Source organism: Herpailurus yagouaroundi, unplaced genomic scaffold, assembly GCF_014898765.1.
Source record: "Herpailurus yagouaroundi ecotype Mexico unplaced genomic scaffold, PumYag 210, whole genome shotgun sequence".
In the NCBI taxonomy this organism is placed as follows: Eukaryota; Metazoa; Chordata; class Mammalia; order Carnivora; family Felidae; genus Herpailurus; species Herpailurus yagouaroundi.
The window spans coordinates 5,759,691-5,771,890 of NW_024412441.1; the positions used below are offsets into that span (position 1 = coordinate 5,759,691).

The window sequence follows — 12,200 nt, forward strand, 5'->3', positions numbered from 1 at the left end:
AACAATATCTGTATCATAGGAATTCCAGAAGAAGAAGAGAGAGAAAGGGGCTGAAGGTGTACTTGAACAAATCATAGCTGAGAACTTCCCTGATCTGGGGAAGGAAACAGGCATTGAAATCCAAGAGGCACAGAGAACTCCCTTCAGACATAACTTGAATTGATCTTCTGCATGACATATCATAATGAAACTGGCAAAATACAAGGATAAAGAGAGAATTCTGAAAGCACCTAGGGATAGATGGGCCTTAACATACAAAGGTAGACCCATAAGGGTAGTAGCAGACCTGTCTACTGAAACTTGACAGGCCAGAAAGGAATGGCAGGAAATCTTCAATGTGATGAACAGAAAAAATACGCAGCCAAGAATCCTTTATCCAGCAAGTCTGTCATTCAGAATAGAAGGAGAGATAAAGGTTTTCCCAAACAAACAAAAACTGGAGGAATTCGTCCACTAAACCAGCCCTACGAGAGATCCTAAGGGGGATTCTGTGAGTGAAATGTTGCAAGGACCACAAAGTACCAGAGACACCACTACAAGCGTGAAACCTACAGATATCACAATGACTCTAAATCCATATCTTTCAATAATAACACTGAATGTAAATGGACTAATTGCTCCAACCAAAAGACATAAGGTATCAGAATGGATAAAAAAACAAGACCCATCTATTTGCTGTCTACAAGAGACTCATTTTAGACCTGAGGATGCCTTCAGATTGAAAGTGAGGGGATGGAGAACTGTCTATCATGCTACTGGAAATGAAAAGAAAGCTGGAGTAGCCATACTTATATCAGACTAACTAGACTTTAAATTAAAGGTTGTAACAAGAGATGAAGAAGGGCATTATACAATAATTACAGGGTGTATACATCAGGAAGAGCTAACAATTATAAATGTCTATGCACCAAATTTGGGATCCCCCAAATATATAAAACAGTTAATCACAAACATAAGCAACCTTATTGATGATAATTGATAAGTCTCCTGGTAATTGCAGGAGACTTTAATACTTCACTTACAACAATGGATAGAATATCTAGACAGAGAATAAATAAAGAAACAAGGGCCCTGAATGATATATTGGATCAGATGGACTTGACAGATATATTTAGAACTCTGCATCCCACAGCAACAGAATATACTTTCTTCTTGAGTGCACATGGAGCATTCTCCAAGATCACATACTGGGTCACAAAACAGCCCTTACGTAGTATAAAAGAATTGAGATCATGCCATGCACACTTTCAGACCACAATGCTATGAAACTTGAAATCAAGCACAGGAAAAAGTCTGGAAAACCTCCAAAAGCATGAAGGTTAAAGAACATCCTACTAAAGAATGAATGGGTCAACTAGGCAATTAGAGAAGAAATTAAAAAGTATATGGAGACAAATGAAAATGAAAATACAACAGTATGTCCATGTAGTCTTGATAATTTTGCTTCAAGGCAAGGAAACAAAGAATGATTCTTTAGGTCCATTTAGCTGTTACATACTTAGCTAATAGCATATTCTGTCCTGAGGTAACTTGCTTTGAACTGGAAATTTTATTTATTAAATAACCAGATTCAGTCTTTGGAGTAAGTGATTTTAGCACTTCTTGACACTTACTCTTAATTATTTATCTGACATGATACACATACTGAGTGTATACTTTTTCTTTAAATGTGTGCATGTTTTGGGGCACCTGGGTGGCTCAGTCATGCATCCAGCTTCAGCATAGGTCATGATCTCATAGTTCTGGGTTTGAGCCCCATGTTGGGTTCTGCACTGACAGGAAGGAACTTGTTTGGGATTCTCTCTCTGCCCTTCACCCACTCACGTGTATGTTCGTGCTATCTCTCTCTCAAAAATAAATAAACATTAAAAAAAAATAACATGTATCCATGTTTTGGTAATAGTTTTTTAAAGAGCCAGTATATATAACACTGAAGAAAATGTTTTGAGTCTTTCTAATACATACCTATAAGGAATTATAGATAAAAGATGAATTCTAATGAACCTCTGGTACATGTTACACACTGGCTATGGGAAAATGCTTTATGGGATCTAGAATTACACATCTTTAAAAAGCAATACAAGTTAAATTTTCATGATATTTGCTCCCTCATCATAGTATTAAGTAAAGAGTGATTCAGAAAGAATTAAACACTTTTAAAAATATATTCCTCAGTAACTGGTTATGTCTGAATATATAGTGAAAGCCAAATTATAAGGACATTCACAATTGTTTGTATAATTTTGCATAGATTGAGCAATATCACGGGACAGCATTGAGCAATATCACAGGACACCTGTCGTCCTGTAGTCTTAATTCATTGCAGACCCTTTGTAGCATGTCATTATTAGTGATAGTAATGACAGACACATTGTGTTCCTTCATCTCCTCAAAACAAGGATACTAAAAATGGAAGATGCATAGTTGATGTATTAACTAAAATGAGTAATTTGAAAGCATTCAATTCTTCTGAATCATCCCGTAGTATCAGAATGTGTATATATTCTTGTCATGGACAATTTGAGAGAAATTGAACTAAAACATCTATTGTAGATAGAGGGGAGAAATAATGATTCACTGAGGAAGAGCTCACTTGCATGAAATGATCCTAAGGCACAATTTTTAATGAAGTAACTAGTGTCCTTAATTTTTTTAATGTTTATTTGTTTTTGAGAGAGACTGAGCATGAGTGGGGGAGGGGCAAAGAGAGAGGGAGACACAGAATCCGAAGCAGGCTCCAGCCTCTGAGCTGTCAGCACAGAGCCTGACATGGGGCTCAAACTCAAAAACCGTGAGATCGTGACCTGAGTGGAAGTCGGACATTCAACTGACTGAGCCACCCAGGCGCTCCATAATTTCCTTAATTTTAATAGAGGTTTTTAATTCCCTTAAAGAGAAGTAACAAAAGACCAAAAAGAGTAATCATGCTTGATCTTTTATTGAGGAATATTATTTAATCATCTTTAAATCATCATCTAATACCTAAAACTCAGATTTCCAAATAGTCAATATTAGACCTGTTCACTTGGACACTTATTTTGTAGATATTTGATATGTTATTAAGTCTGGCTGATACAATAATTTTAGTTACTTAATTCATTAACTTAAAGTTACAAAAAGTTTAAGATCTTAGATGTCTTTTTAAGACCTTGGGTAAGTTTTTTCACCTTTTTGAAAGCTTTTTATTTGCAGTATAGCATATCCACAGAGAAATGCACAAATCATAAGTTACAGCTTATTGACTAATTAATCAGCATTACCTGTATAACAACCATTGGGGTATCTTTTTACAGGAGACTTTGCAGCAATTGATCATGATGTCATTGCCAAATGTCTTAATCATTGGCAAAAATCCTTTTTCTGGTAAGTATTAAAATTAGCATAAAGTGATAGTCTTAACTTTGCGTAATGCTATAATGCTTATCAAGATCTTGCTTATTTATATGAATACAATGGCTCTAGGTAAAATCAGAGGTGATATTCCATTTTATAAAGAGGCAATAAGCTTAGAATATTTGTAATGTGTAGGACGGAACAGACATTCATTTTACGTTAAGGCAAGTGTTGTTTTAACTCTACCACATTGATACTTTCCTGTAATTATTTTTAGTATCTCATTATAAACAATATAGAACATGATTAAAGGAACATAACCTTAGAAAAGAAGTGATTTTGAAATAATTTCTAGGTTTGTATTCATACATCTGCTCTCATTGCCAGAGCTGTTTGAATCTAAAGATTTTAGTGATTGATGTTGTAGTTTAAACTACTTCTAAATAGAAAGATGAGAAGCAGTTTTCTTAGGTCATTTAAATTATTTTTGTCAGAAATTTCTGCCCTTTGCCAGGTTTTAAATGTGACCTGTTCAGAGTTTTAATTTTTGAACAACTAGGGAAATTAGCAACTACTAACAAATTTCAACAATGGACTTACTTTTTCAGGCTGTCTGTAATCCAACTCCAAGTATATCTTCTCCAAACCCCACCCTCCATTCTCATTCAAAACACAAATAAAGCTGAAATAAAAACTAAAATCAAGCAGCTGCTTTTCCTGAGGAAATTACCACTTAGGTGAGGTGAATCAGTTTAGACGGTCTTTAGAGATATTCTGGGATGTTTGACTATACAAATTAAAAAATGAAAAAAATTATATGTGAAATGGAATTATTTTCAGTTTCACATGCATTTAGTAATTACCTACCAAATTATAAAGACCAGGAATATAAAGAAAATGGTCTGTACTTTGCAGAATCTTGTGTTTTGGTGAGAGATGCACAGATGACTGGGAAACCATGTAATAATTAATACAAAATAGAGCTCTGTAAAAGTATTAAGGCATGTGAAATATGGAGCCGTTATTCTTATAGTTGGCAGATAAGAGAGGGTTGGGGACCACTGGTGGCTGGTTTGGTCAGGGAAGACTACACAGAGATGTTAGAGTGGTGCCTAGGATCGTGATTAGTAAGTAACTCACTAGAGGGATGGTGTAGGGAAGAAAGACAAGCAGAGAGAGTAACAAGTGAAGGCAGAGGAGTGTAGATGTGTATATATTTGGGGAACGGTGATCAGGTGTGGCTAAGAAAATAGATTGTTTCCTGGAGAGTAGGAGGAAATGTTTCAAAAGAAGGTTTGGACTTTATTATGGACAGATTGGCCTGATGGTGAAATTCTGCCCAAAGAAGTGACTTTTTTTTTTGTCAGATGTATATGTTTTGAGAAAATCTGAATTGAGTGCTGTTTCACAGCAAATGTACTATCCAGTTCTGTTACAGACCATTAATTTTATCCAGTTTATTATAAATGTTCATTTTTACCAGCCTGGCTATAACATTTAAGGTTTGGATTCTCATGAGTCTACACAGTGTAAAGCCATTTAAATTTTATAGGTAGATGGATCATATATGTGTTTTAGAAAGAGAACATTAATAGACCTAAAAAGAAGCCAGACCTATGAGGAACCATTTTGACTGAATTTATGGCATGCCCTTATATCAGCTGTTCTGCATTTGGTATACTGGTGTGGTATAATAATTTATGGAAAACTAGTAGATTTATAATTAGCACACTTTATTGGATAGAGAATTGAAGCGCATTTTGTCTATACTGTAACCCTTCAAAATGGACATCCTTGGTCATTTCTTCTGCTGTTACCACACTGTGCACACAGAGCTGCTTTTTTGAATTCTTCACTATACTTGCAGACTTAATCCTTGGGTCAAGTTGCTGTGAATAGTAACTTAACAATGAATTCTACCAATGTAAGAAAGAGAGTGGAACTAAAGTGAAATGTAGTACTTAGCAATCATTTTTATTTCAGAACAAGGCACAGAAGAAGTTAAAAAGTTGCTTTTACTTTTACTGGGTTGTGCAGTTCAGGTAAGTTAAAATATTTCTTCATATTTTCATTTTAATAACTTCTTTATATATTTTTTCAGGCTGTAGTTTTTGAAAGACTTAAAGATGGGCTATTGCTTTTCAAAGTCTACATTAGGAACTTTTAAATAACTATAACCTAAGGACATTTTGAAGGAAAACACTCTGTTACTTCATTTCAAACTTTAGTTATATTATCAGCTAGCTGTATCGTTTAAAAACTGTGTATATTGTTTTAATTCTGAGGCTTCTAGTGACCCCAGGTATTTCAAATTTTCTTAGAGGTACTCTTAAAAACTTCTCCCAAATATCCTTATGATTTATGTGTTTATGTATGTGTGCTACAGAAGAGAAAGGATTAGCAACAGAAAGAGGCAGAAATTATGAAAAACGTTATTTAGGAGTCTGGGTTATTGCCCTTTTGATAACTGATTATAATAATAAGAGCAGGCTGTGGCTTATCGAAAGCCTACTTTCTTTCAGGTATGATTCTTTATATAGGTTTTCTTGTAATTTCTTTTTTCACACGAAGAGGTTGGTATTTAGGTCAGGTGATATGTAAGTTCCCCTAATGAAGACATTTGTGAGAGTAGGAAAAGAGAACTGTTAACAATTACGGTGGAACTGCATGTGTAAACTGGGACTGTACCTGACAAACCAAGATGGTTGCTCTAGATTCGTATTTCTGCCCTTTGCCAGGTTTTAAATGTGACCTGTTCAGAGTTTTAATTTTTGAACAACTAGGGAAATTAGCAACTACTAACAAATTTCAACAATGGACTTACTTTTTCAGGCTGAAAAAGATTAAACTCTTGTCTGACTTCAAAATGTATTTCTCTGCTGATTTTTCCTTTAATCAGCCATTTTTTGGATGAGTGATTACAGTGTTAAACTATCTCAGTTATTTGTGGAATGAATTTATTTGTAAACAAATAAATATTGTGACCGTGAGTAAGTTTTTTACATACATATGCCAGAAATTATATATCCGAGAGAGTGTGGTTTTTAGAGCTGATTGCTTGGGAGCTATATACTTACACATCGCATGTTATTTAAGTTTCATGCTGTGTAATATACAGATGTTTACTTTATAATTGTCTAAATATTAAGCAAATACAGTGTTTATAGTCATTGCTATTCTAATTTGGTCGTCAGATCCTAAATTAGAAACACAGCCTTAATTATTTACAGCCTTAAATACTTTATTTGCTTTTAAAAATACCCACTACTGGGGCACCTGGGTGGCTCAGTTGGGTAAGCATCCGACTTCAGCTTAGGTCATGATCTCATGGTTTGTGAGTTCAAGCCCTGCATCGGGCTTTGTGCTGAGAGCTCAGGGCCTGGACCTTGCTTCGGATTCTGTGTCTCCCTTTCTCTCTGCCCCTCCCCTGCTTACACTCTGTGCATTCCTTTCTCAAAAATAAATAAACATTAAAAATTAAAAAAATAAAAAATAAAAAAAATACCCACTACTGATGAGCGTTATGTAAATTTAAATAACATAGTGACAGCATAAATTTGGTTGTAACTCCTGGTTACTATTTGGTTATTGCTGGTTACTAAAATTGACAGGAGAAACAGAGCAGAACTAAGGACTTTTTATGAACAGTTTAGGGAAAGCCTAAATAAAATATTAAAGAAACCATTATTACCATTTGTAAAAGCAATAAAAAAATATTATAAAATCTAAGCTGCTAACCCCTACCCTATTTTCTATAATTCTCTCGTATCCTATATTTAAGATAGAATTTAGATTTCATCCTGTAGGTATTTGGGAGCTGCTGATGCTAATGACATCAAATGGGTAACAATCAGAATCTCCCTGTCAGCCCCTTTAACTGCCTGTATGAACAGTGTGAAATCTTTGTGGATACTGAAGAGCCAAAATGTACTTCAGGAGAAGAAACTGTTGACAAAGCTAAATAGCCAACAAGTATTGTTTAAACACTGTCTAAAATATAATCTGAATTACAGAAAATCTATTCCTGTGTAATTCAACAGGTTAAAAGTCTGACATTTAATGTTATAACTTGCACAAATATGTTTTTCCACATCAGGATTAGTTTTTTGTTATACTTGTGATTCATAGGTAGAAATAGCAAGTTAAAGTTTGTTGATATGATACTAAAGTTCAAGAATTGAGTGAGCCACAAGTTTTAAAAGATGCTATATTCATAAAAAGAAATAGAAATGGAAAGAAGCATAAGAAAATTGGAAAACATTAAGACTTTTTTATCTTCAGTTATACATAAATATAAACCACAGGAATAACTTTGAATACAAAGAAGACTTTTCAAGGCCAGGGCTTATATATTTTCATTATTGACTAATTAAACCAGTCCAGTTCCACAGGATCTTGTTCAGTGGGTAACAAATCTTCTAAACCAGTTCTGAGTATTAGCTAAAATTTTTATGGACACATAGCTCTGCATCTGAGCCATGAGATAGTTGAGAGAAGATTCCCAATTTCTTTCTTCAAAGACCATGTAAAATTCAGCAGAACTTAGGTTTATATTAGTGCTGGCTCTTCAGTCTCCAAAAATATTTATTTTGGACTTTCACCAGTTTGCATAGTATTGAAAGTAACTGAGTGTCAAGTGTGATTGGAATTAAAATTTTGATCTTTATGTGTGCCCTCATAAGCAATTACAAGACTCATATTTGATTCAAAAAACTGTTTTTGAACTTGCTCAGCTTGAGGGCTACACTCTGATGGATGTTTTTCTACCACTTATCTGTAAACCATCTTAAAAATTAACATTTTAGAACATTAATTATTCCATTACATTTGGGGAAATAATACATAGCTTCTAGTTGAGGCATTTATTTTTCTGAGAATACATGAGAATAGCAAATGTAGCTTAATATAAAGAGGGAATTTTTTTGCTGAAACTGTTTTTTTTTTTTGTCATGGGAAAATTTATACCTAACATAAAATTCACTATTTTACGAAATTTTTAAATACAGTTCATTAGCATTAAGTACATTCACATTGTTGTGCAGCCATCACCACTACCCATCTCAGAACTTTTCTCATCTTCCAAAACTGCAACTCTATACCTGTTAAACAGTAATTCCCTATATCTCTTTTACCTCCAACCCCCGGCAACCACCATTCCACCTTGTCTTTATGAATTTGACTAATCTAGGACATCACATAAGTGGAATCATACAGTATTTGTCCTTCTATAACTGATTTATTTCACTTAGCGTAATGTCTTTAAGGTTCATCCATGTTGTAGCATGTGTCAGAGTGTCTTTCCTTTTATGACTACGTAATATTCCATTGTATGTATATACTACATTTTGTTCATCCATCCTTTGATGGACACTTGGGCTGCTTCCACTTTTTGGCTATTGTGAATTATACTATTGTAAATATGGGTATACAAATAGCTGTTTGAGTCACTGCTTTCCGTTTTTTTGGTGTCTATCCAGAAGTGGAACTGCTAGATTATATATGGTTGGTCTGTTTTTAACTTTTTTAGGACCTGCCATATTGTTTTCCATAGTGTCTGTACCATTTTACCTTCCCACCAACAGTATATAGAGTTCCAATTTCTCCATATCCTCGCCATCATTGATTATTTTCTATTTGGGGTTGTGGGAGAACCATTCTTTAAAGAGGGAATTTTAATTTTTCTATTTTTATTTATTTTACATGGCTTATTTTGGTTTTACTTTTGATGGAACTATGATCTCTATTCTCTATTCAGTCATTAGTGTTCTTATTCTTACTGAAAACATTGTCATGTGTTCCTCATTTTACTGTTTTATTGTTCAGTAGCTTGTTTTGGGTACTTTTTCCTTATTTTTGTATGATTTTTAAACATAAACCTGTTTTCTTTAATAAGAGAAAGCACTGAGAGTACTAAGTAAAAATATAAGGAATTTGAGGAACATTAAGAGATGATACTCTGGTGAAAGATGCAGAACTTTAGGGTTAATGCAGTTCTCCCCACCAGGCCTCCAACTTCCTACCCACATAACTTTTCTGCTCTTTTCCTATATCCCAGCTTCCCAGATATTCTTAGAATATCATGGTAATCTGCTGACTTAAGTATCAGTTGCTATTATAGAGTTAGAAATAACTTTAGTGCCCATAACACATTCAAAACTTTATATAAAGATAAAAGAGAGCTTCATTTTAAGTGGAAAAAAACAATTTGTAATGATTATTTAGTCTTCTTCACAAGAGTCTTCATAGCTGGAAGTAAAATTATTTATAGGCCTATTTTTAACACCATACTTTTTTTCTATTTTTTTTTTTAATTTTTTTTTTCAACGTTTATTTATTTTTGGGACAGAGAGAGACAGAGCATGAACGGGGGAGGGGCAGAGAGAGAAGGAGACACAGAATCGGAAACAGGCTCCAGGCTCTGAGCCATCAGCCCAGAGCCTGACACGGGGCTCGAACTCACGGACCGCGAGATCGTGACCTGGCTGAAGTCGGACGCTTAACCGACTGCGCCACCCAGGCGCCCCTCACCATACTTTTTTTTAATGTATATTCATTCGAGATAGAGAAGGAGAGAGAGAGAGAGAGAGAGAGAGAGAGCGAGAGAGAGAGAGCGAGCATGAGGGGCAGAGATAAGGAGACATAAAAACTGAAGCAGGCTCCAGGCTCTGAGCTGTCAGCACAGAGCCTGATGCAGGGCTCAAACTCACAAACCCCAAGATCATGACCTGAGCCAAAGTCGTACACTTAACCAATAGGAGCCCCAACACCATACTTCTTTATTTATGCTCTGGAACTAGGCTGTCAATACAGTAGCCACTGTGAGCCACATGTGGGTATTTAAATTAAAATCAATTACTATTAAAATGAAATTTTCTTTTTAAAAAAAATTTGTAATGTTTATTTTTGACAGAGAGAAACAGCATGAGTGGGGGAGGGGAAGAGTGTGTGAGAAACAGAATCCTAAGCAGTCTCCAGGCTCTGAGCTGTCAGCACAGAGCCCAATACGGGGCTCGAACTCACAAACCGTGAGATTATGACCTGAGCCTAAATCGGACACTTAACCAACTTAACCAACCACCCAGGCTCCCCTAAAATGAAAATTTCAATTTCTTAGTTGCATTAGCTACATTTTGGTATTCAGTAGCTGTATACCTGTATTGGACAGGTATATTGGACAGCTGTATTACTGTATTGGACAACACTTAAATAAAACTTTGGTCTGATAATTGAACTTCAGAGTTGTATCTTCTCTCATTCTCTTTTCCATCTTGATAGTCTGTCCCTCAAGATCCTACAACCTTCATTCTGCATTCTTTAAAAAAGCCTAACCTGGGGCTCCTGGGTGGCACAGTCGGTTAAGCGTCCGACTTCAGCCAGGTCACGATCTCGCGGTCCGTGAGTTCGAGCCCCGCGTCAGGCTCTGGGCTGATGGCTCAGAGCCTGGAGCCTGTTTCCGATTCTGTGTCTCCCTCTCTCTCTGCCCTTCCCCCATTCATGCTCTGTCTCTCTCTGTCCCAAAAAATAAATAAACGTTGAAAAAAAAAAAAAAGCCTAACCTATTTATGAAGCATATTTGGAATTCTTGAAACTTATAGAGTTTGAATAAAGATGAGATTTAGTAGAAACTGTGGGTATTTTAAGTGTAAAAGAAGAAATCTCATTGATTTGTGTTGAGACTGTGTTAAACGATGAGCTCTTAAAGATAGTATAAATAAGGGGCGCCTGGGTGGCTCAGTCGGTTAAGCGTCCGACTTCGGCTCAGGTCACGATCTCACTGTCCGTGAGTTCGAGCCCCGCGTCGGGCTCTGTGCTGACAGCTCAGAGCCTGGAGCCTGTTTTGGATTCTGTGTCTCCCTCTCTCTCTGACCCTCCCCCGTTCATGCTCTGTCTCTCCCTGTCTCAAAAATAAATAAACGTTAAAAAAAAAAAAGATAGTATAAATAAAGAAATAATGGCCATAGGGCTTAGAAAAGGGAGGTATATGTGTTGAAGGCAGACAAAGATATGGCAGTTGAAATCGGGGGACCTTTCAGTGAGTGGTAGTTATCATAACCCTGCCAATTTTATATGATCATTCGCTCAAAAACTATGTATAGGTCAACATCTTTGGAAGCATTAAATTTAAAAATTGGGCATATCGTAACTAAAAAGGTAGTTAATATATACCACAGATGTACTGTCAGAAAGTTATTCTTAATTGTCACTAGACCTATCACATACTATTTACTAGATAAAAAAATCTTATTTTTAAATTGACTAGTTTTAATCCCATTCCCCCAAAACTCTGATTTCCTAGTCACAGCTAGAAATTGTGTAAGGTGGGGGGGCAAAGAGCGAGGGAGAGAGAGAATCCCAAACATCTCCATGCTGTCAGCACAGAGCCTTTGATCTCACAAACTGTAAGATCATGGCCTGAGCTGAAATCAAGAGTCAGATGCTTAACCTCCTGCGCCAACCGTCTCCCCATAATTTTAATATTATTATGTCATTCTAATAATTTTGTTTTTATAGGACACAGAACTTTTTGCACTGATGGGAATGTGTTAAGTTAAATTGTAGGCAATGGAAATAGAATGTTACAATTTGATGTAATAAATACGTAGAGTGTAAATCATAACCTTGCTAAGTTTCTTAATGATCTAAGAACCAATTTTCTTTTTGTGAGTCTGTTCTCTTCACTAGTAGTTTGGTAATTGGCCCAGGAGATGCAGCTTAAGCTAGACAAGGCAGTGCTTTCTATTTTGTATGCACTTCTCATTTGGTAGCTGCAAGAATACATTTATACTAGCAGTTGGATTGTAGTTTAAGAGATGTAGACCCAGGAGGCAGAAATACTAAGATGCATGTTAAACTGTTACTTAGTACTG

At 35.7% G+C, this 12,200-nt stretch overlaps 1 protein-coding gene across 1 annotated transcript in view; it reads left to right on the top strand.

Annotated features, from left to right (window-relative positions):
- The window catches only part of CCDC88A (coiled-coil domain containing 88A), a 108,777-nt gene that overhangs the window by 10,258 nt on the left and 86,319 nt on the right, over positions 1–12,200 (top strand). Inside the window, exons 2-3 of the mRNA XM_040453691.1 lie at positions 3,294–3,363; positions 5,317–5,375. Coding sequence (XP_040309625.1) covers positions 3,315–3,363; positions 5,317–5,375 — 108 coding nt within the window. The 5' untranslated portion in view covers positions 3,294–3,314. The remainder of the gene's footprint in view (positions 1–3,293; positions 3,364–5,316; positions 5,376–12,200) is intronic.